Source organism: Salmo salar, chromosome ssa07 (genome assembly GCF_905237065.1).
Source record: "Salmo salar chromosome ssa07, Ssal_v3.1, whole genome shotgun sequence".
NCBI lineage: Eukaryota > Metazoa > Chordata > Actinopteri > Salmoniformes > Salmonidae > Salmo > Salmo salar.
The window spans coordinates 52495811-52521921 of NC_059448.1; the positions used below are offsets into that span (position 1 = coordinate 52495811).

Below are 26111 nucleotides of genomic sequence, written 5' to 3' on the forward strand. Positions count from 1 at the left end.
TATGTAAATATCACGATGATCATGTAATCTTAAAGTAGGCCTACAATGAGTGGGTTCAAGTGATTAGGCGTCACACACACACACACACACACACACACACACACACACACACACACACACACACACACACACACACACACACACACACACACCTAAATGCCAGTGATATGCCATTATAGCATTGTAGTGCTCTGGGTCAAGAGTGCAGGTGTGCATGCTTTTGTTCCAGCCAAAATGCCTCTTCGATATATTATCAACATTTTGATTGATTTAATTGAAACTAAACTCTGCAAATCATGTAGTTCTCCACTACCAGACTGGCAGCATACTGCCCTGCATCCCACTGCTGGCTTGTTTCTGATGCTAAGCAGGGTTGGTCCTGGTCAGTCCCTGGGTGGGAGACCAGATGCTGCTGGAAGTGGTGTTGGAGGGCCAGTAGGAGGCATCCTTTCCTCTGGTCTAAAAAAATATTAGATCATGTAGGATGCTGTCTTTTGGATGTGATGTTAAACAGGTGTCCTGACTCTTTGTGGTCACTAAAGATCCCATGGCACTTATTGGAAGAGTAGGGGTGTTAACCATGGCGTGCTGGCTAATTTCCCAATCTGGCACTCACACCTAATCATCCCCAGTTTACTATTGGCTCATTCATCCCTTGTAACTATTCCCCAGGTTGTTGCTGAGAATGTGTTCTCAGTCAACTTACCTGGTTTAATAAAAACTACCAGAGTTGGTGAACATGGGGCTTGGATGAGACTTCATTTCCCAGAGTGCATCACTGTGGCTGGATCTGTTTATCTGCACTGAACCTCAATTAGCTGCTTTTTCCTCATACTTTACCCATGACACTATTCAATCAAATCCTATTACCAGGTTTTTAGGGTGTTCTGGTACAATTTGGATTCATGTTCCAAGCAGAATAATGTTTATAGTTTGGACATTCATGTAGCATGTGGCTAATCTTGGAAAAAAAGAAAACAGTTTTTGACTGAATAGGGCCCTTGTGACTTGACTGATATGCATAAACAGTTTGGTATTTACTCCACGTAAACAGTTTGGTATTTACACCACGTAAACAGTTTGGTATTTACTCCACGTAAACAGTTTGGTATTTACACCACGTAAACAGTTTGGTATTTACACCACGTAAACAGTTTGATATTTACTCCACGTAAACAGTTTGGTATTTACACCACGTGAACAGTTTGGTATTTACACCACGTGAACAGTTTGGTATTTACACCACGTAAACAGTTTGGTATTTACACCAAATGTATTAATCTACATATAATAATCATTAAGTGGGTGCTTACATTTGTCCTATTTCACACATGTTCAAATTTGATTGTTGTTGTTGTTGCATATCCCACTCCCCCTGAGACAGGAATCAGACATTATTGACAGCGACCCTGGAGCAATTAGGGTTAAGTACCTTGCTAAAGGAACATCAGCAGATTTTTCACCTAGTCTGCTTGGGGATTTGAACCAGCAACCTTTCGGTTACTGGCCCAACACTCCTAACCACTAGGCTACCTGCCACCTGAACATGATGCCTAGTTTATGGGGAAAATATGTACCCTTCTTTTAATTCGTAACAGATTTATACATAATATTATCAAAAAAACATCCACAAAATGAAAACTATTCAGCACAGTTGTAGCTCAAGTGGAATTCCACACTCACTTCCTCCACACACAGGGATTCTAATTCTATATTTCAAGCAGGCACACCATCCAGATCACTGGTTATGATATTAAAGAGTGTCCACTGTGCTTTCCATCTGTGGGATGCGCTGTCATGTAATGGCCAGTGCTTATTCACAGCTTACAGAGCTCCAGGCTGGATGTGTCCTCTGTGTACCGAGCTTTAGGCTCTCCCTCCCTGGGTAACAGCAGAGGAGAGGTCCTAGGGTGGGAGAGTCATTGCGGTGAGCAATTTCTCTACAGATATCTTGTTATTGGCTGTGTTTCAATCTAAAAGATCCCTCGGCCTAAATTCATGGCCCTCATGGATAAAAACAACTGGGTAGGTGTAATCACTAGATCCATCTAGTTCCCACCATATTGCTTTCACCTATCCAGCCCTATCAGACCTGTGAAGGGGAGTGAACGAGGTCAGAGGAGAGGGAACATCCTCTTGGAATAAAACGCAGCCATTAACTTTTAATGCTGTTTTACTTGTGTTTATTATAGCATTGGATGGTCGTTGTGTTTATTATAGCAGTGGATGGTCATTGTGTTTATTATAGTATTGGATGGTCATTGTGTTTATTATAGTATTGGATGGTCATTGTGTTTATTATAGCAGTGGATGGTCATTGTGTTTATTATAGTATTGGATGGTCATTGTGTTTATTATAGTATTGGATGGTCATTGTGTTTATTATAGTATTGGATGGTCATTGTGTTTATTATAGTATTGGATGGTCATTGTGTTTATTATAGTATTGGATGGTCATTGTGTTTATTATAGTATTGGATGGTCATTGTGTTTATTATAGTATTGGATGGTCATTGTGTTTATTATAGTATTGGATGGTCATTGTGTTTATTATAGTATTGGATGGTCATTGTGTTTATTATAGTATTGGATGGTCATTGTGTTTATTATCAGTGGATGGTCATTGTGTTTATTATAGCAGTGGATGGTCATTGTGTTTATTATAGCAGTGGATGGTCATTGTGTTTATTATAGTATTGGATGGTCATTGTGTTTATTATAGTATTGGATGGTCATTGTGTTTATTATAGTAGTGGATGGTCATTGTGTTTATTATATTATTGGATGGTCATTGTGTTTATTATAGCAGTGGATGGTCATTGTGTTTATTATAGCAGTGGATGGTCATTGTGTTTATTATAGTATTGGATGGTCATTGTGTTTATTATAGTATTGGATGGTCATTGTGTTTATTATAGCATTGAATGGTCATTGTGTTTATTATAGTATTGGATGGTCATTGTGTTTATTATAGCAGTGGATGGTCATTGTGTTTAATATAGTATTGGATGGTCATTGTGTTTATTATAGTATTGGATGGTCATTGTGTTTATTATAGTATTGGATGGTCATTGTGTTTATTATAGCAGTGGATGGTCATTGTGTTTATTATAGTATTGGATGGTCATTGTGTTTATTATAGTATTGGATGGTCATTGTGTTTATTATAGTATTGGATGGTCATTGTGTTTATTATAGTATTGGATGGTCATTGTGTTTATTATAGTATTGGATGGTCATTGTGTTTATTATAGTATTGGTTGGTCATTGTGTTTATTATAGTATTGGATGGTCATTGTGTTTATTATAGCAGTGGATGGTCATTGTGTTTATTATAGTATTGGATGGTCATTGTGTTTATTATAGTATTGGATGGTCATTGTGTTTATTATAGCATTGGATGGTCGTTGTGTTTATTATCAGTGGATGGTCATTGTGTTTATTATAGCAGTGGATGGTCATTGTGTTTATTATAGTATTGGATGGTCATTGTGTTTATTATAGTATTGGATGGTCATTGTGTTTATTATAGCAGTGGATGGTCATTGTGTTTATTATAGCAGTGGATGGTCATTGTGTTTATTATAGTATTGGATGGTCATTGTGTTTATTATAGTATTGGATGGTCATTGTGTTTATTATAGTATTGGATGGTCATTGTGTTTATTATAGCATTGGATGGTCATTGTGTTTATTATAGTATTGGATGGTCATTGTGTTTATTATAGCAGTGGATGGTCATTGTGTTTATTATAGTATTGGATGGTCATTGTGTTTATTATAGCAGTGGATGGTCATTGTGTTTATTATAGTATTGGATGGTCATTGTGTTTATTATAGTATTGGATGGTCATTGTGTTTATTATAGTAGTGGATGGTCGTTGTGTTTATTATAGTATTGGATGGTCATTGTGTTTATTATAGCAGTGGATGGTCATTGTGTTTATTATAGTATTGGATGGTCATTGTGTTTATTATAGTATTGGATGGTCATTGTGTTTATTATAGCATTGGATGGTCATTGTGTTTATTATAGTATTGGATGGTCATTGTGTTTATTATAGTATTGGATGGTCATTGTGTTTATTATAGTATTGGATGGTCATTGTGTTTATTATAGTATTGGATGGTCATTGTGTTTATTATAGCAGTGGATGGTCATTGTGTTTATTATAGTATTGGATGGTCATTGTGTTTATTATAGTATTGGATGGTCATTGTGTTTATTATAGTATTGGATGGTCATTGTGTTTATTATAGCAGTGGATGGTCATTGTGTTTATTATAGTATTGGATGGTCATTGTGTTTATTATAGTATTGGATGGTCATTGTGTTTATTATAGCAGTGGATGGTCATTGTGTTTATTATAGTATTGGATGGTCATTGTGTTTATTATAGTATTGGATGGTCATTGTGTTTATTATAGTATTGGATGGTCATTGTGTTTCAGTTGAACAGAACAGGCTTCTGAGAGTTTCAATTGTAAACATAGTAAGGCAGTAGACTCCTCCTCTCTCAGTAGTCTCTCTCCTCTCTCTTGATCTTTCCATCACTTTCCCTTCTCCTTTCCATCGTATCTTTCCTCTCTCTCTCCCTCTCTTTCCTGCTCACTGTCGCTCTTCCTCCCCTCTACCCCTCTCTCACTCTCTCACTCTCCCTTTCGTTTCCTCTATTCCTCCTCCTCCCCTATCCCTCACTCATCCCCTCCCTCTCTCCCCCTCCTTCCTCTCCCTGGTGGTGACAGTGTGTGTGTAGATGGAGGTGTGTTTTAGTCAGGCGCTGGGTGCTGTCTCCAGTGATAAACTATGGTATTGAACAGAGAGCCTTCCCCACACTGGGCTGGCCACTGGAGCGAGCCCTAATGGCCTGAAGTCTGTGGAGCGGAAACAGCCCATACGCGCTCACACACACACACACACACACACACAGGCATACACCCTTCACACCCACACACACACATAAGCGTGCATACACTGGTGTACACACTCATATCCGTACAGTGACGCACACTCATTTGCATACATGTATACACACTATGTGTGTGTGTGTGTGTGTGTGTGTGTGTGTGTGTGTGTGTGTGTGTGTGTGTGTGTGTGTGTGTGTGTGTGTGTGTGTGTGTGGCTAAGCCAGGGAAGAATGTAATGGAATCTGGTAACCAGATCACACACACTGGGCTGTGTTCATTACATTTTAATACACACCTGAGGGCCAAATGTGGATCACTAGTTTCATTTCAGTCTGAGCTATCCAAAATAGATCCAGAAGATTTGTACAATATTAATAGAAATGCCATAATATATATTTCACATAGTAAGGGCTCAATATAGAAATAGATTTCTCTTACCAAAAGACAAGACAAGAATAAATATGGAGGGATACAATTCCTACCACTGAAATCCTACAGTAAGTGTTCACTGAAATATGCAACTAGTGAACCTCCAATCACCAGCATTGGCAATTCCAAGGCAAATCCCTCCCACTCTGCAGCAACAGGTGTCAGAATCAGAAAGTTATTTTCATAAAGAGAGAGAAGCAGTCACTTACCTTTGTCAGGGTGTATATCCTGTGTCTGTCCTCTACTATCCACTCTGAGAACAGGTTCCTCAGTGGTTCCTCAGTAGCGCTAGCCCTGCGAGCGGAGCGATGTTTAACCAGAGGTTTATTAGTCCTGAGCCCTTTCTATTCCCATTAGCGACCTGGCACACGCCTAACTCTGCCCTTAACACCAGATTCTTCTGACCGCTGACCAGAGAGAAGCCCTGAACTAAAAATATTTTTAAAGGAACAGTGTACTCTATCTCCTTCTCTCTCTCTCAAGACACACCTCATAATCCTCTTTACTCTGAGAGATAGGCCAATCACGAACTATACTATAATCTGTTGTTGTACACCAGCAAAGTTCAGTCTGTCACTCAGACGACTCCGACTAGGGGTCAAATCTGGGGTCAAATTTCACCTTTCATCAGGTAAAATTACATCAATCTTCAGATCTGATTGAACTGAAAAGGGATTGATCACAAGTCGGAGAACACCTTTGCTCATGGTGTAAAACCATCAGTCAACTCCTAAAGCAAACACCAGTGAACATCCCAACATGAGTAATACCGCTAGGGTGTATTTCAAAACATGTATACAATATGCATACTGTTGCGTTCAAGCAGCTCGCTGTCAACAGAGTACTGCATCTTTTCCTCTGTCTGAGAAAACCACGCAGTTAAATTCACCACAATGCCTAGACAGCCATTTGGTTACATAACATATCTATCTAAACTCTTTGTTCCTCGCACACTTCATACCGCCAAACTGATTTACAGAGCTCTGGGTCCTATTTATTAGGCACCAAACAAGAGAAAACAGAATGAAAAAGGGAAACTAACTTAAGCTTGTCCAAAACGTTTTGCTACGGTGTGTCCTAATGAATACGACCCTGTTTTGGTGAAGTAGGATGACGTTGCCCCTAGACACTGACGCTCTAAGGTCAGTTTTGTGTTTTCCTCATCATTGTCAAGTTAGGGTTGGAGAAGGGTAAGCTGATAGATCTGCAGATCAGGACATTCAGGCATTGTCTGCCAGGATTTGTTTTGGTGCTCTGACCTCACCAGGAGGGTGAGGGTGATTAATAAAGGACATCAGGTTCTTCCGTTCTTAACGGGATTTACAGGTCTGAGAAGTCCCTGGTCGCATTCCCCTGTTCGGATGTTGCATGCATCAACCAATGGTTGCGTGCCATGTCATCGACCATGTCATCGACTGCCAGATTACTATAAAAAATGATATGCTTAGTTGATACATAAAATACTTACTTGTAAGATCTGTCAGGAGTCAGCAACGCGTCTTAACCATTGGTTTCCCTTCGAATGGTTAAGGTAAGGGTCAGCAAGATGGAGACTGGCATGACCCATAGTCCATCATGACCCATAGAATTTGCTGATCCTAGATGGGGCATGACAGTAATACACTTTTTACACTATTGAGCTGAGCTATACTGTTTCAGCGTTGTTATACATCCACCATAGCTGCTGGAATCATGTTGGAAAGGGAAAGAAGTAAGCTCAGTACAGTACAGTTCAGGTAGGCATGCCTCTTACCTGTCTTCTCAATACAGTCACTCCACCAAATTTGCATTTAACCTTTATTTAACTAGGCAAGTCAGTTAAGAACAAATTCTTATTTACAATGACGGCCTAGGAACTGTGGGTTAACTGCCTCGTTCAGGGGCAGAACGACAGATTTTTACCTTGTCAGCTCTGGGATTCAATCTAGCAACCTTTCAGTTACTGGCCCAAAGCTCTAACCACTAGGCTGCGCGTCACAGCTGGTGATGTCACTGTAACAAGGCCGGTCCACTTGGTACAGATTAGGAGGAGGAAGGTGGAGAGAAGGTGATTAGCCAGGCTTGTAACAGATGAGTCACACTGAAGGACACACACACATACACACACAGGCAGAAAAAAACAAACATGCATACACACGCATACAAACAAAGAAGGCAAAAACACACGCCTACGTACAGGTCTACATACTGTATATTAATTCAAATACATTATAAACATTGCGGTAAACATTCAAGGTGAAAGACACCCTGAACACATTCAAAACAACATGGGTTTTGACTACAGCAAATAGAGGATTCTTTGAGTGCAGTAATCTCCCTAGGGCAAAAACAAACCATACAAACTCCAAGGCAACTCAAGTCTCTGACACAACTTTCTCAAAATAACCTACCCAAGCAGTTGTTCTGTAGCCTGGTCCCAGATCTGTAAGTGCTATCTTGCCATATCCTTGTCACTCATTGCCACACCGATAGGTATGTCCTTCCACTTAAAGGTCGACTTTGGGCACCAAAAACGGTCCAAGTCCGTCTCTTTCTCAATTTTCAAACCAAAAGGGGGTGTGCCTTTGGTGGTTCATTGATGTGTCATTCTGGTGATTTGCGCCGTGATTGACACAGCTAGTTCCTTAGCTAAGCTAGCCACTATAGCTAGCCTCCTCCAGTATGTGTTGACGTCATTTCACAGGATGTATTTTTTGGACAGAAGCTGTCGACATTGGTAGGAAATGGCACTTCTGTAGCCAAATATCTTATTAATAATTTTTTTTTGCTTTTAAGCGTTAAATGGCCTGCTATGATGGTTCATTTATCGGTTATACCGTTTAAAGCCATTTGTTCCCCCCCCCTCCCAAAGTCGACCTTTATAGCTGGAATCCACATTAGGGAATGCATCGCCACTGTTTACCCCAGCACATTTGTTTTTGTTCATGAAACAGGAGAGGAGCATCATGGTAAAAAAAAGTGCAATAAATACTTTGCTGTTCTATCGTGCATGCAATAATGTGAATCGATTTCTGAGGGAAAAAAAACATTGTTCGTTGTTTAAAGTAATTTCTTTATATTTGTAATATCGCAAACGGATGTGACAGTTTCACCATTACTGATTCCAGCTTTAAAGAGCCACTGAACACACTGATTGGCACGTGTTTTTTTGTTGCTCATTAGAAAAACAAGTTTTCAGTCTTGGAGGTGTGTTTCCTGACCGATTCAGCATTTGGTTAATGATGTTTGTCCCCCATAAGACACTGTAGACATGGAAGCCTATTTCACTTCCTCAAAATCCCCAGAATAAATCTAAGACAACTCAAGAAATCTGTAATGAATTTTCTCGTTTTTGCCGAGGATGTTTTAGTTGCGCAATTTTACATCTGACTAAGGTGTTTGGTGCAGTATTTCTCAAGTAAAAACATGAACAACGTGTTGTCTTATGTAAACAAAGTCGGAGCTCCTGGGCAGTGCTGGACAGTTTCACTGTCACCGCAGCTGTTCACCCCATGTTAGTGGGCAAATGGACAAAACCTTCATTTTAGACTAGAATGACATTATGACTAAATGTAGTCAATTTGAACAATAAAATAACAGTTTCTGACTCATATCGATGACGCATAGGCTGTTTTCAAAGGGATTTGTTGCTTTTTAAGTCTCTTTAACACTGGACACTATACGTCTGTATTCCATCCACTCAGGAGAATGGCCACAGAGGAGATATTGATCACCTCATCAATCCTAACCTATAGCAATCAATAGCCTCACAATCAAACCCCCAGTGGGGAAGATTTTATGAGGTCCAACCTGTGTGTGTGTGTGTGTGTGTGTGTGTGTGTGTGTGTGTGTGTGTGTGTGTGTGTGTGTGTGTGTGTGTGTGTGTGTGTGTGTGTGTGTGTGTGTGTGTTGGCATGAGGGGGGGGTTGTGTGTGTCTGTGTGTGTGTGTGTGTGTGTGTTTTATGTGGATTAATTGTATGTGTGAATTTTGTTTTGATTGACAAGTGTGTGTGTTTACGAGGTCGAAGGGTGTGTGTGGTTGAACCTTGAGGCTTTGTGTGTACAATAGGATCCATCAGACATGAATACAACATTCCCAGAGCTCACTGAATCCTCTCACACTTCTCCTGGGAATAGCTATGGAAACTGGGAAGAGAGAGAGAGCGGAAAATGGGAGGTGAAAATGATATAACTGACCACTGTTAGAAATGTAAAACCATCTCTGCTTTTAGACCTGTACATAAGACTAAGTGGTGTTCTTGAAGTCGTCACAGTGCTGGGGCTACTCACTATCTGTTAATGAGGTCTTCCAAGCAGGGGCGGAAATCCCGGGGGGGACGGGGGGGACACGACCCCCCCATCCTGGGAAAAATATGATTTGTCCCCCCCAATATATCACTGAAACATAACTATGTAATTTAAATAATATTAATACTACGCAATGAAAGCAATTGTGCTGATTATAGACACTTAATAGCGCGTTTTTAAGTTTCAAAAGATTGCGACCCCCCCGCCCTTTGCCTCACAATGGTTTGATCCACTGCCAGTTCCTTAGCTTGCTACGTAACTGCCGTGAGGTTCATCCAGTCAATCGCGCACACACACACTAGCTGAATATGCAGAGCTAGCGCGCAAATATTAACTATTAAGCTAGCTAGTACCTATTCCATTTATGTGGCGTCGTCAAAGATGGAATCAGCATGCAGATGATGTAAGTTAGTGCTTCAAAGTCCCTGTGATAAGGTTAGCGATAAACTGAAGTCCAAACTGAACAGAACTACATTTACATTTACATTACATTTAAGTCATTTAGCAGACGCTCTTATCCAGAGCGACTTACAAAATGGTGCATTCACCTTATGATATCCAGTGGAACAACCACTTTACAATAGTGCATCTAAATCTTTTAAGGGGGGGGTTAGAAGGATTACTTTATCCTATCCGAGGTATTCCTTAAAGAGGTGGGGTTTCAGGTGTCTCCGGAAGGTGGTGATTGACTCCGCTGTCCTGGCGTCGTGAGGGAGCTTGTTCCACCATTGGGGTGCCAGAGCAGCGAACAGTTTTGACTGGGCTGAGCGGGAACTGTGCTTCCTCAGAGGTAGGGGGGCCAGCAGGCCAGTGGTGGATGAACGCAGTGCCCTTGTTTGGGTGTAGGGCCTGATCAGAGCCTGAAGGTATGGAGGTGCCGTTCCCTTCACAGCTCCGTAGGCAATCACCATGGTCTTGTAGCGGATGCGAGCTTCAACTGGAAGCCAGTGGAGAGAGCGGAGGAGCGGGGTGACGTGAGAGAACTTGGGAAGGTTGAACACCAGACGGGCTGCGGCGTTCTGGATGAGTTGTAGGGGTTTAATGGCACAGGCAGGGAGCCCAGCCAACAGCGAGTTGCAGTAATCCAGACGGGAGATGACAAGTGCCTGGATTAGGACCTGCGCCGCTTCCTGTGTGAGGCAGGGTCGTACTCTGCGAATGTTGTAGAGCATGAACCTACAGGATCGGGTCACCGCCTTGATGTTAGTGGAGAACGACAGGGTGTTGTCCAGGATCACGCCAAGGTTCTTAGCACTCTGGGAGGAGGACACAAGGGAGTTGTCAACCGTGATGGCGAGATCATGGAACGGGCAGTCCTTCCCCGGGAGGAAGAGCAGCTCCGTCTTGCCGAGGTTCAGCTTGAGCTGGTGATCCGTCATCCACACTGATATGTCTGACAGACATGCAGAGATGCGATTCGCCGCCTGGTTATCAGAAGGGGGAAAGGAGAAGATTAATTGTGTGTCGTCTGCATAGCAATGATAGGAGAGACCATGTGAGGATATGACAGAGCCAAGTGACTTGGTGTATAGCGAGAATAGGAGAGGGCCTAGAACAGAGCCCTGGGGGACACCAGTGGTGAGAGCGCATGGTGCGGAGACAGATTCTCGCCACGCCACCTGGTAGGAGCGACCTGTCAGGTAGGACGCAATCCAAGCGTGGGCCGCGCCGGAGATGCCCAACTCGGAGAGGGTGGAGAGGAGGATCTGATGGTTCACAGTATCAAAGGCAGCAGATAGGTCTAGAAGGATGAGAGCAGAGGAGAGAGAGTTAGCTTTAGCAGTGCGGAGAGCCTCCGTGACACAGAGAAGAGCAGTCTCAGTTGAATGCCCAGTCTTGAAACCTGACTGATTAGGATCAAGAAGGTCATTCTGAGAGAGATAGCAGGAGAGCTGGCCAAGGACGGCACGTTCAAGAGTTTTGGAGAGAAAAGAAAGAAGGGATACTGGTCTGTAGTTGTTGACATCGGAGGGATCGAGTGTAGGTTTTTTCAGAAGGGGTGCAACTCTCGCTCTCTTGAAGACGGAAGGGACGTAGCCAGCGGTCAAGGATGAGTTTTGTGAGCGATGTGAGGAAGGGGAGAAGGTCTCCGGAAATGGTCTGGAGAAGAGAGGAGGGGATAGGGTCAAGTGGGCAGGTTGTTGGGCGGCCGGCCGTCACAAGACGCGAGATTTCATCTGGAGAGAGAGGGGAGAAAGAGGTCAAAGCACAGGGTAGGGCAGTGTGAGCAGGACCAGCGGTGTCGTTTGACTTAGCAAACGAGGATCGGATATCGTCAACCTTCTTTTCAAAATGGTTGACGAAGTCATCCGCAGAGAGGGAGGAGGGGGGAGGGGGAGGAGGATTCAGGAGGGAGGAGAAGGTAGCAAAGAGCTTCCTAGGGTTAGAGGCAGATGCTTGGAATTTAGAGTGGTAGAAAGTGGCTTTAGCAGCAGAGACAGAAGAGGAGAATGTAGAGAGGAGTGAGTGAAAGGATGCCAGGTCCGCAGGGGAGGCGAAGTTTTCCTCCATTTCCGCTCGGCTGCCCGGAGCCTTGTTCTGTGAGCTCGTAGTGAGTCGTCGAGCCACGGAGCAGGAGGGGAGGACCGAGCCGGCCTGGAGGATAGGGGACAGAGAAAATCAAAGGATGCAGAAAGGGAGGAGAGGAGGGTTGAGGAGGCAGAATCAGGAGATAGGTTGGAGAAGGTTTGAGCAGAGGGAAGAGATGATAGGATGGAAGAGGAGAGAGTAGCGGGAGAGAGAGAGCGAAGGTTGGGACGGCGCAATACCATCCGAGTAGGGGCAGAGTGAGAAGTGTTGGATGAGAGCAAGAGGGAAAAGGATACAAGGTAGTGGTCGGAGATTTGGAAGGGAGTTGCAATGAGATTAGTGGAAGAACAGCATCTAGTAAAGATGAGGTCAAGCGTATTGCCTGCCTTGTGAGTAGGGGGGAAGGTGAGAGGGTGAGGTCAAAAGAGGAGAGGAGTGGAAAGAAGGAGGCAGAGAGGAATGAGTCAAAGGTAGACGTGGGGAGGTTAAAGTCACCCAGAACTGTGAGAGGTGAGCCATCCTCAGGAAAGGAACTTATCAAGGCGTCAAGCTCATTGATGAACTCTCCAAGGGAACCTGGAGGGCGATAAATGATAAGGATGTTAAGCTTGAAAGGGCTGGTAACTGTGACAGCATGGAATTCAAATGAGGAGATAGACAGATGGGTCAGGGGAGAAAGAGAGAATGTCCACTTGGGAGAGATGAGGATTCCAGTGCCACCACCCCGCTGGCTCGATGCTCTAGGGGTATGCGAGAACACGTGGGCAGACGAAGAGAGAGCAGTAGGAGTAGCAGTGTTATCTGTGGTAATCCATGTTTCCGTCAGCGCCAGGAAGTCTAGGGACTGGAGGGTAGCATAGGCTGAGATGAACTCAGCCTTGTTGGCTGCAGACCGGCAGTTCCAGAGGCTGCCGGAGACCTGGAACTCCACGTGGGTCGTGCGCGCTGGGACCACCAGGTTAGAGTGGCAGCGGCCACGCGGTGTGAAGCGTTTGTATGGCCTGTGCAGAGAGGAGAGAACAGGGATAGACAGACACATAGTTGACAAGCTACAGAAGTGTTGTTTCTTGTATTATTGTCTCCTGTGTCTTTAGAGAACTGTTTCACTTTGAGATCCTTTTTCTTCTGTCCTGATTTTCTCTTTTTTTTCTTCTGTTAACTAGATATTCTTTGTTGTTCTTCGTTAGCTAGCTAGCTTCTTCCAAAAGAGTCCCTAGCAACTGCTTAGCAACTGGTAAACAATTCAGCTTGCTAAGATAACTACAATTACAACTAACTACACTCTCATCTACCATTGTCTTAAATATATTTAATGGTCTCGTTGCAAAAGCTAAATTGTCGCAAGGGAACTTTTATTTATTTATTTTATTTCACCTTTATTTAACCCGGGTAGCAAAGATTATAGCAAACACCACTGAAACTGAATTGGTGCTCGCTAGCTTTGCAAATTCAGCTATTGTTGGAAGCCAGCCAATATGAAACAAACTAAAATTACAAAAGGTTGCAGCATATGTTGTGTAAATGGTGAACTCATACAGCTGTCAACTCTTGTCATTTTAATCCGTTTCACATTTGCTAGCTACCTTTTAGATCGAAGCCCATATAGAATGATTGAAGATGATAGAAGCCCATCTCCTACTGTAAATAACCTACACACTGTGTGTGTAGCCAGCCAGGTAGAAAAATAATAGACGGACATCAGAGTATTTTTCAATACAACAAAAAGCATAGTAAGAACCCTAGTAGCCTAATATCTCAAAGACTAGTTGATAAAATGTTCATAAGAAAGAAATGAAATTCTAATGGAAATGTTTCACAATGATGTCATTAGGCAGAGCAGGCAACAGATGGCACACAGACAGCAGAGTTGGGGACAGATATGCAGGGACAGACTGGCAGAGAGAGGGAGTCTCAGGTAAGTTTGTTGAGTCTTTGTTTGGCAACATTATGAAAGGTTCTCAATTTTTTTGACTTGTAAAATAGGAACATAATTGGAAAATGCCATGGATACCCCCACTCTCAACTTAAACTGGTGTCTGAACTAAGATTTGTTAAAGGCAATGGTATTGCTGTTGTGATTAGTTGTGTAGTTTTGGGAACCGGTAGTTAGGAGTACGGCAAACACCTTATTTCTTTGGTTCCTCAATATACATTTACCATATTACAATGTAGGCTATGTGTTACAGCACTACTTTTGGTGTCCCCCTCAGGAATTGCTCTTGAGAAAATTTCATGTAATTGTCCCCTCCAAAGTGGATATCAGATTTTCGCCCCTGCTTCCAAGGGCTCGGTCTAGACTCAAAATGGCCGCCAGTGACTTCTCTGTTTCCTCTGGGAGTTTCTGCAAAGCAACCCTTCAAGAGTCAAGCGTTGCCATGGCATCTATGAACTCCTGCCGCCTGAGGGGTCGTAACTATGGGGTGAGGGAGGGTTGGAAATCCCACATCAAACAGTCAAGGTGCTCTGTGTGTTTGGCTGAATTTGTGTACTCAAGAGCAGCCTCTAGGTATCATTGTTTTACAAAGTGCTTAACATTAGCCTTATGCTAAGTTGTGGGCCAACTGGGGTATAAAGAGAGAATAGGGTTCAGCTTGGTACAGATGTTGAGAGGAAGAGATGAGGAAGAGATGATTAGAGAAAGCATGGGAGGGAGAGGGAATTAAATAAATAGAAAGACAGGAAATAAATAACAGAGAGATATTTAAGGAGTAGGTCTGTGTGAGCGCTGTCTTGTCATGGACCTGAATCTCCTCTCCCTGCTGACAGAGTTGATGTTCCTAGAATCCTTGGAGCCCACTCCTGGGCTGCGGAACGAGTGTGAGTCAGAGCTTCTGAAGAGCCCAATCTGGGAGTCGTGAGGAGACTGGGAGGGGGGGGTCTCTTATTAAGAGTTAGAATAGTAGAATACACCAGATGCAATTTCTAAATGTGTCGTGCATCAGCAGTGTTTCTCTTGTTATGTCACTCCATTAGCCATGTCAGCTAACAATCTATAGACTGGTAGATAGTCTAGCCAGCTATCTAAACTTGTAGTAATCGTGAGTGAATACCTGACCTCCAGGGGGACCCATTGATTGTGTTAGTCATTCTCACTCAGCTCTTATATTAACACGGCATAAGTCATTACAAAATGTGTAGAATTACAGAAAACTTGCTTTAAAACTGCTACATTTTCTCTACGCCCCATGGCAGTGTTTTCTCTACGCCCCATGGCAATGTTTTCTCTACGCCCCATGGCAATGTTTTCTCTACGCCCCATGGCAATGTTTTCTCTACTCCCCATGGCAATGTTTTCTCTACTCCCCATGGCAATGTTTTCTCTACGCCCCATGACAATGTTTCTCTGCGCCCCATGGCAGCGTTTTCTCTACGCCCCATGACAATGTTTTCTCTACACCCCATGGCAATGTTTTATCTACGCCCCATGGCAATGTTTTCTCTACGTCCCATGGCAATGTTTTCTCTACGTCCCATGACAATGTTTTCTCTACGCCCCATGGCAATGTTTTCTCTACGCCCCATGACAATGTTTTCTCTACGCCCCATGGCAATGTTTTCTCTACTCCCCATGGCAATGTTTTATCTACGCCCCATGGCAATGTTTTCTCTACGCCCCATGGCAATGTTTTCTCTACTCCCCATGGCAATGTTTTATCTACGCCCCATGGCAATGTTTTCTCTACGCCCCATGACAATGTTTTCTCTACTCCCCATGGCAATGTTTTCTCTACGCCCCATGGCAATGTTTTCTCTACGCCCCATGGCAATGTTTTCTCTACGCCCCATGACAATGTTTTCTCTACGCCCCATGGCAATGTTTTCTCTACGCCCCATGGCAATGTTTTCTCTACTCCCCATGGCAATGTTTTCTCTACGCCCCATGGCAATGTTTTCTCTACTCCCCATGGCAGCGTTTTCTCTACTCCACATGGCAATGTTTTCTCTACGCCCCATGGCAATGTTTTCTCTACTCCCCATGGCAATGTTTTCTCTACTCCCCATGGCAATGTTTTCTCTACTCCCCATGGCAATGTTTTCTCTACGCCCCATGGCAATGTTTTCTCTACTCCCCATGGCAATGTTTTCTCTACTCCCCATAGTAATGTTTTCTCTACGTCCCATGGCAATGTTTTCTCTACTCCCCATGGCAATGTTTTCTCTACTCCACATGGCAATGTTTTCTCTACTCCCCATGGCAATGTTTTCTCTACTCCCCATGGCAATGTTTTCTCTACGCCCCATGACAATGTTTTCTCTGCGCCCCATGGCAGCGTTTTCTCTACGCCCCATGACAATGTTTTCTCTACACCCCATGGCAATGTTTTATCTACACCCCATGGCAATGTTTTATCTACGCCCCATGGCAATGTTTTCTCTACGTCCCATGGCAATGTTTTCTCTACGTCCCATGACAATGTTTTCTCTACGCCCCATGGCAATGTTTTCTCTACGCCCCATGACAATGTTTTCTCTACGCCCCATGGCAATGTTTTCTCTACTCCCCATGGCAATGTTTTATCTACGCCCCATGGCAATGTTTTCTCTACGCCCCATGGCAATGTTTTCTCTACTCCCCATGGCAATGTTTTATCTACGCCCCATGGCAATGTTTTCTCTACGCCCCATGACAATGTTTTCTCTACTCCCCATGGCAATGTTTTCTCTACGCCCCATGGCAATGTTTTCTCTACGCCCCATGGCAATGTTTTCTCTACGCCCCATGACAATGTTTTCTCTACGCCCCATGGCAATGTTTTCTCTACGCCCCATGGCAATGTTTTCTCTACGCCCCATGGCAATGTTTTCTCTACTCCCCATGGCAATGTTTTCTCTACTCCCCATGGCAATGTTTTCTCTACTCCCCATAGTAATGTTTTCTCTACGTCCCATGGCAATGTTTTCTCTACTCCCCATGGCAATGTTTTCTCTACTCCCCATAGTAATGTTTTCTCTACGTCCCATGGCAATGTTTTCTCTACTCCCCATAGTAATGTTTTCTCTACGTCCCATGGCAATGTTTTCTCTACTCCCCATAGTAATGTTTTCTCTACGTCCCATGGCAATGTTTTCTCTACTCCCCATAGTAATGTTTTCTCTACGCCCCATGGCAATGTTTTCTCTACTCCCCATGGCAATGTTTTCTCTACTCCCCATAGTAATGTTTTCTCTACGTCCCATGGCAATGTTTTCTCTGCGCCCCATGGCAATGTTTTCTCTACTCCCCATGGCAATGTTTTCTCTACTCCACATGGCAATGTTTTCTCTACTCCCCATGGCAATGTTTTCTCTACTCCCCATGGCAATGTTTTCTCTACGCCCCATGACAATGTTTTCTCTGCGCCCCATGGCAGCGTTTTCTCTACGCCCCATGACAATGTTTTCTCTACACCCCATGGCAATGTTTTATCTACGCCCCATGGCAATGTTTTCTCTACGTCCCATGGCAATGTTTTCTCTACGTCCCATGACAATGTTTTCTCTACGCCCCATGGCAATGTTTTCTCTACGCCCCATGACAATGTTTTCTCTACGCCCCATGGCAATGTTTTCTCTACTCCCCATGGCAATGTTTTCTCTACTCCCCATGGCAATGTTTTCTCTACTCCCCATAGTAATGTTTTCTCTACGCCCCATGGCAATGTTTTCTCTACTCCCCATGGCAATGTTTTCTCTACTCCCCATGGCAATGTTTTCTCTACTCCCCATAGTAATGTTTTCTCTACGCCCCATGGCAATGTTTTCTCTACGCCCCATGACAATGTTTTCTCTACTCCCCATAGTAATGTTTTCTCTACGCCCCATGGCAATGTTTTCTCTACTCCCCATGGCAGCGTTTTCTCTACTCCACATGGCAATGTTTTCTCTACGCCCCATGGCAATGTTTTCTCTACTCCCCATGGCAATGTTTTCTCTACTCCCCATAGTAATGTTTTCTCTACGCCCCATGGCAATGTTTTCTCTACTCCCCATGACAATGTTTTCTCTACGCCCCATGGCAATGTTTTCTCTACTCCCCATGGCAATGTTTTCTCTACTCCCCATGGCAATGTTTTCTCTACGCCCCATGACAATGTTTTCTCTACTCCCCATAGTAATGTTTTCTCTACTCCCCATAGTAATGTTTTCTCTACTCCCCATGGCAATGTTTTCTCTACTCCCCATAGTAATGTTTTCTCTACGCCCCATAGTAATGTTTTCTCTACTCCCCATGGCAATGTTTTCTCTACGCCCCATGGCAATGTTTTCTCTGCGCCCCATGGCAGCGTTTTCTCTGCGCCCCATGGCAATGTTTTCTCTACTCCACATGGCAATGTTTTCTCTACGCCCCATGGCAATGTTTTCTCTACTCCCCATAGTAATGTTTTCTCTACGTCCCATGGCAATGTTTTCTCTACGCCCCATGACAATGTTTTCTCTACGCCCCATGGCAATGTTTTCTCTACGACCATTGCAATGTTTTCTCTACGCCCCATGGCAGCGTTTTCTCTACGCCCCATGACAATGTTTTTCCACGCCCATGGCAATGTTTTCTCTACGCCCCAGCAGGAGACCACATACCTTCTTTTGCCCTTATATCCATTGTCCCATTCTGTCTATTATAAAGAAGTGATGTTGAACTTCCATAGGTCATCTTTACAGTACGGGGATCTGTGTGCCCTCTAGTGGCAATCACATGACAACAACGGTGACTTGCATCTCATTACAGTCTACAATAGGCCAACCTACACACAACCACAAACAAACAAACCTCTGGGTTAGCAAACATGTGGTGTCTTCCTATTCATTCACCTGACTAAGACACAGTACAAACATATTCTTCCACATAAGAGATATGAGTGGAACCTCGAGCAGTGGAGGCTGCTGAAGGGGGGAACGGCTCATAATAATGTCTGGAACGAAGCGAATGGAATGACATCAAACACATGGAAACCGTGTGTTTGATGTATTTGATACCATTCCACTTATTCCGCTACAGCCGTTACCACGAGACCATCCTCCCCAATTAAGGTGCCACCAACCTCCTGTCGTCAAGAGAGCCTCTTTGCCATGGTAACACTAGGCATATTTCAATCCATCTCTAAATCCGAGATAGCTTGTTGTGAGACATGTCGGTGTTACATTCCTACCTACCAGCTGTTTAGCCTTGTCTACGCTGCAATACAGACCTGTCATTGACACAACAGAACAGAATGCCTCAGTTCAAAGCTACATGAATATGCATAGATGTAGCTTAATTATGCTTGTTGTAATGGCCGTGTTCCAGGTTGATGTTTTTGCAGTCGTGCTGCACGTTTCCGAGGATTGCTGTGTCATTAATAGGTTGTATGTATCAAGCATCTCGGAGTAGCTGACATAGGATCAGATTTTGTGTTTTAGATTATAATGAGTATGATTATATGGACAGGGGAGACCTGACCCTAGATCAGCACTCATACTCTGAGACACTTGATACATACAACCCCTGATGATTAGCGCAACACAACTGCAAAAGGTTAAGTGTACCCCCTGGGCCACTTAACCTGGATCAGCACCGATGTTTCAAGCAGTGAGCAAGTGGGTGCCTCTGCTTTGAGGAATCTAGGGGTGTATCTCAGTAATCTAAAATGGATTCCTCTCCTTGTCTCCTTTCCGCCATTGGCATCCACCATATTGCTTTCAATTTTCAGATGAGTACAGATGAAAAAGAGACGAGGGCAGGAAGCTACTCCAGACTATTGAGATGCACCCGAAGAGAGTAGTCACTGCAATGTCAATGACATAATAAACCCTGTGCTTAAACAGTCTTTATTACCAAGGGGTACAAATATGCTGTAGTGTGTTGTTTATCATTGGTAGTCACCTATCACACCATTCCAAAGGTGTGTGCGTGCACATGCACACGCATACATTCACCACAGGAGGTTGGTGGCACCTTAATTGGGGAGGATGGGCTCGTGGTAATGGCTGGAGTGGAATGAGTTTAATGGTATCAAATACATGGTTTCTATGTGTTTGCCATTGCATGAGTGCCGTTCCAGTCATTATTATGAGCCGTCCTCCCCTCAGCAGCCTCCATTGACACACACACACACACACACACACACACACACACACACACACACACACACACACACACACACGCCCTTGTGCTCTCGGGGCAGTACCCATGGTAACGAACCCTGTGAATTCACTACACGCTTGTGACTCTTGGGGCTTGGGAACATAGATTGTGCTACTCTCATCAGTTAAGCTGAGGTTTCCACATGCACACTCTCTCTGCGTGACTGGGTGTGTGTGTGTGTGTGTGTGTGTGTGTGTGTGTGTGTGTGTGTGTGTGTGTGTGTGTGTGTGTGTGTGTGTGTGTGTGTGTGTGTGTGTGTGTGTGTGTGTGTGTGTGTGTCAGTCAGAGGGTTCAGGGAGTATGTGCCCACACAGAGAGTGGTAGAGAACCGTTTAAGGTATCTGCAGGGATTCAGTGGTAGAGCACCATTTTAGGTAACACGCTGTGCCACTGTAGGCAATTAGAGTGGAGATGACGACCTCACGAAGGCCTTTAGTGGCACTGTGTTAACTGTTAACCATCTGTGTCTCCACACCAGTAGAATCTTCAAAACTATAGACATAGGGTAACACACAGCGTAAGACATTGTGGCTGATGAACATAAACAGCTGATGGTCATTGCATTCCAGTCACATAACTGATATACAGGGATCTTAGACTACTAACTAAAGTGTTAGAACAGGGGTGTCAAACTCATTCCATTGAGGGCCTAGTGTCTGTTTTTTTTTGTTAAGACCTAGACAACCAGGTGGGAGGAGTTCCTTACTAAACAGTGACCTTAATTCATCAGTCAAGTCCAATGGCGGAGTTAAAACCCACAGACACTCGGCCCTCCGTGGAATGAGTTTGACACGTGAACTAGAATGACAACAGCTAAAATGCAATCCCCTGAAAAGCTCGGTAGAAATGGAAGTCCATTGGAACAGAGAATAGTGTCCTCTTGTGGCTAATCTAAAACATGAACCTCCAGTTGAATTATTCATGGCTAGGGGGTGTTTCCATCACTGCCTGTTACTTATACAGTATAACATATCAATTACCTTTTTTTTAACACATAATTTCTGCCTTTAGTCAATGAAATCTCTCTATGGGAGCCGTGGTCAACCCACTGAAGGATGTGGACAGAGAGCTGGTGATTCTACTAGTATTTACTATACTCAGCACTGAGAGCCCACTCTGGCTGCGTTTAAACAGGCAGCCCAATTCTGATCTATTGACACTAATTGGTCTTTTAATCAATCAGATCGGATCTTTAGCCAATAATATCAGAATTGGGCTGCCTCTGTGTAAACACAGCCACGGTGATTCAGCACATACCTTAGAACTGAGTCACATCTTCTTCCATGGTCTGGGTTCAGATGGTATCCTCTGGTGAAGGAGCAGGCTTCACTGTCTGTTGGAAAGTATTTTTAAAAACGTTTTTAAAGAATATATAATACTGTGTAATTCACCATAATATAATTCCAGTAAAAGTATGTTTTTCATCAGCTCAACCTTTTATCTGTGTGTTTGAGTGTGCAAACTGACTGCTCCCAGTCCCACCTGTGACTAAATGTGATAAAATGGCACAATTTGAAATGACTGTACAACACAATCAAAAGACATTTTGTCAACTCAGATTCACATGCATCATACTGTACCATATATAACTGGACAGAAGTTACAAAAAAACAACAACAAGGCTAGGTTTTACAGGAAATGTTTAATTAGACAACTGAACGCATGCCAGGAAGAGCCATGTTACAGCAGGGGTATCTGTTCTCTCCTCGTCCACCCTACACACCGTGAGAGACCGGAAACATACCACAAACCACCAGGAAACCTTGCTATCTGCGGTCCATTATTGCATTGACACATCAGTCTTGTTGTATACTGAGGGGGAAACACACTGTTGTATGAAAAGTTGAAGGTCTTAATACATGTTTTGGGGTTGGAGTAACATCACTGGGGTGTATTCATTAGCAGACACCATAGCAAAATGTTTAGCTACAGAAAACGATTTGCAACAAAAATGTGCGTTTGTTATTGGACAAGTTCAGGTTAGTCCCTCCCCGTTTCGGCCCGTTTGCTTCTGTTTGGTTCCTAGTGAATACACCCCTGGTACATGTTGGCATCTTTGTTTTGGCAAAAAGGAAGAATATTCACATCTCTCTTACACATGTTGCCTACAGGACTTTTACCTCTCACAGGAAACATCTAGAGACAATAGAAAAGATGCACTTAAGTAGCATTCACATGCAGCTTTAACTCAGCGTCCTCAGACTAGGTTTAGAGTTGAACCTTTTCCTTACTAGTTCTTACATAGAAATTCACAGCTAATGTTTATCAGGTTTTGGGTAGTATTATCTTACATAAAATGAGTATTTGGGATGAGCGAATGAAATAGGTGGATGGGATTCCAAACTCCAACGAAGAAAACTCCTAGGTAGAAAAATCCCCCATTTACGAAAAGACCAGAAGAGACAGACACATAGAAGAGGGCTTGAGAAGCTTGTGCTTATCATCCTGAAGGCTCTCAGTCTGGATAGTGTAAAACACACAACAATCCCCTGCTCCCACTCTCAGTCTGGATAGTGTAAAACACACAACAATCCCCTGCTCCCACTCTCAGTCTGGATAGTGTAAAACACACAACAATCCCCTGCTCCCACTCTCAGTCTGGATAGTGTAAAACACACAACAATCCCCTGCTCCCACTCTCAGTCTGGATAGTGTAAAACACACAACAATCCCCTGCTCCCACTCTCAGTCTGGATAGTGTAAAACACACAACAATCCCTGCTCCCACTCTCAGTCTGGATAGTGTAAAACACACAACAATCCCCTGCTCCCACTCTCAGTCTGGATAGTGTAAAACACACAACAATCCCTGCTCCCACTCTCAGTCTGGATAGTGTAAAACACACAACAATCCCTGCTCCCACTCTCAGTCTGGATAGTGTAAAACACACAACAATCCCCTGCTCCCACTCTCAGTCTGGATAGTGTAAAACACACAACAATCCCCTGCTCCCACTCTCAGTCTGGATAGTGTAAAACACACAACAATCCCCTGCTCCCACTCTCAGTCTGGATAGTGTAAAACACACAACAATCCCCTGCTCCCACTCTCAGTCTGGATAGTGTAAAACACACAACAATCCCCTGCTCCCACTCTCAGTCTGGATAGTGTAAAACACACAACAATCCCCTGCTCCCACTCTCAGTCTGGATAGTGTAAAACACACAACAATCCCCTGCTCCCACTCTCAAACCCGTGGTTCACTTCCAAAACACGCCCCCCGGGAAAAAAGGGAGTCCTTGACAGAGGAAGTCCGTCGTCATTGATCTGTCTTTGTTTCTCAACGTGCCGCAGTTTCTTTTCTTGATTATTGATGAGCCAAAATACCAGAATATCAAAAATAAATGCAACCCTTTCACAAAACAATGAGAAATAAATAATCAGTGGTGTTCTGGTTGTATATATTTACATACATAAAGAATCGTTTTGTTGTTGTATGTATATGTACAGAATCAATAGGCAGTCTGTTTTCCAGACTGAGCACGAACATATGACTGGAATTAGAAGTTCACACGCAACTCCAGGAGAAAGCAAAGAAAGAAAAATAACTTAAAGGGGCAGGTCAAAAATTCTACTACATAATTGTTTACCCCTACAGGGGTGCAGTGTTTTGTAGGGAGAGAGAGAAGTAAATATCAAATTAAAACAGAAAATATATTTTTCTTTCATAGGACTCCTTTAACATAAAAAAACCTTACATAGCGAGTAACTGGCAAGAAATAGCTTATTCAAATCATGAACATTGATTGACTACGACATGCACAATGCTTTTCAAGCCTTGGGAGGAAGAGAAGCTTGATTTTGCTGCACAGATCACAGGCTATTGTGGATTTTGTCGTTTTATATTGAATAATTCTGTTATTGAACTACAAACAATATGCAGGGCATCGTTGTGGATTGTTAACCAGCTAACTGTGCCCCATTTAATCTGTTTGACCTATAAGACAGTCAAGCTCTATGTACAAGCCCAAAGTGCTCATTCATGAGAGTCATTGTGAATCGAATCAATTGAATAAAGTTGAGCAGACGAACTGTATTATGGGAATTGCAGTCCACTCTCTGAAAATGACTGTGCTTCTTTTGATGTATTTCGGTTCTAGTTTGCAATCAACAGGACAAATTATTCTTTATCCTTATAGTTCTTCCAGTCTCTATATAGTGGACAATCCTCTTCCTTCTGCGCATGTCAACAAGGCCAGTAATGGACGTCCCTACTGAACTTTAAAGTCTTAATCCCTTCTGAAATGTCTTCTGAAATGTCCTGTAGGGGCCATTGTCCAAACTTGCCGAAATTTCTGAATATGTAACATGTATCATCCTCACTTAAAATGAATGTTTTTTTAACCCCATCCCAGTCCTATAAGGAAGTAGCGTCTGTACAGGAGGGCTATGTGTCCGCCAGATAACTCGGTCCCCTTGCAACACGGACCTGGACTACACAGTTCCTCAAATTGTACCCCCTGGGCCACTATATCCGCATGGTTAGCATGTACAGTACGCATACGATTCCAGTTTAGCCTCAGTCTTCAATGTCTTGTTAGTCGCCAGTCTTCTCCAAGTCTTCACAGGGTATTTGCAGTGTGTGTGTGTGTGTGTGTGTGTGTGTGTGTGTGTGTGTGTGTGTGTGCTTTATATGTATGTTTTAGAGCATTCCATTGGGACGGTATTTTTCTGTCTACATATTATGTGTGAATGAGCATATGTCCATGAGTATTGCATTATGTGGGTTCCTACAGTATATCTTTATGGGATAGCAAGTCTATATTTTAATGTACAATATGTGTGTAAGTGTGTGTGTTGCTGTGTGTGTCTCAGACACTCCGCGGGGGTCTCTGTTGCTCGTGGGTCCTCCTGTTTCGCCCCTTCTTATTCTCCTGCATCCGCCTCCACTTGGCCGTGTGCTGGGGTCCACCTCTGGCCCCACTACCAGGCACCTGGGTTCCCCCCAGGGCGCCTTGGCCCTTCTGGGGGCTCTGGGTGTTGGGCGTAGCCTGAGAGTTCTGGGCATTCTGGTTGTTGTTTTTAGGGGCCTGTGCCTGGGTCAGCATACCTGCATGGTGTTGCACCTTCTGGGTGTTCGTGCTCCGGGGGCTCCCTTCTTTGTTCTGCTGCTGCTGCACCGTAGGATGCCCGCTCTGCTGCTTCTGGGCATTGGGTGCACCTGCGCCAAGAGGACTACTTTTAGGCTTTAGGCCTGAGCTTGGAGCTCCGCCGTCAGGCCTAGCCAGACTTTGGTCATTGGTGGTGATGGTGGGGGTTTTCAGACGCCGCTGCTTGCGCTCCTTCCGCCACACACGCTCGCAGAACTCCTCCACGCTGTTCAGGTCAGGGTGGTCGAGGAGGGAGAGGAAATCCCTGTACCACAGCTTGTGTTTTGTCGAGTGCCCTGTACCAGCAGGCCCACCTGCACCACCAGACCCACTACCTGCGCCACCAGACCCTCCAGCTCCACCCTGAGGCCCACCAGGCAGCAGCTCACCCAGCCTCTGTGTGGGGATGACCTGGAGGGAGAGGCGGAGGAGGGGCTGGATGAAGCCGTGCTCCACAGCGTGGCAGGTGTAGACGCCTGAGTCGGCCTGGGTGAGGATACGGATGAGCAGGCCCTGCTCCGTGCGGATCACCCTGTCCTCCGACTTGATCTGGACAGAGAGATGGAGAGGGAAATGAGGGGGAGGGGAGGAAAGGGAGGGGGGAATTGAAAGGGTGGGGTGGATTCAATATCCACTCAATATGGTTCCATTTGAGTGCATGGCAATCGATTATTAACAAACTGAAGCAATTTCGAGTAATCATTTGTGAAGGTTTAGTGTGATTGCAAAGTTATTGAAAATGATTGGGACGTTATTGAGAATGAT

The 26111-nt window shown here is 44.0% G+C and overlaps 2 protein-coding genes across 7 annotated transcripts in view; both read right to left on the reverse strand.

Moving 5' to 3' along the window:
• The window catches only part of LOC106597326 (protein piccolo), a 74318-nt gene extending 68570 nt beyond the window's left edge, over nucleotides 1-5748 (reverse strand). For all 5 annotated transcript variants that reach the window (XM_045722240.1, XM_045722238.1, XM_045722237.1 and 2 more), the window contains exon 1: nucleotides 5547-5748. The gene's annotated coding sequence lies outside the window, so the exon portion shown is untranslated. The remainder of the gene's footprint in view (nucleotides 1-5546) is intronic.
• A 16130-nt stretch (nucleotides 5749-21878) lies between these two features.
• Nucleotides 21879-26111, reverse strand: part of LOC106597410 (semaphorin-3aa) — a 75881-nt gene continuing 71648 nt past the window's right edge. For both annotated transcript variants that reach the window (XM_045722241.1, XM_045722242.1), the window contains one exon: nucleotides 21879-25895. In XM_045722241.1, the coding sequence (XP_045578197.1) occupies nucleotides 25068-25895 (828 nt within the window). In that variant the 3' untranslated portion in view covers nucleotides 21879-25067. The remainder of the gene's footprint in view (nucleotides 25896-26111) is intronic.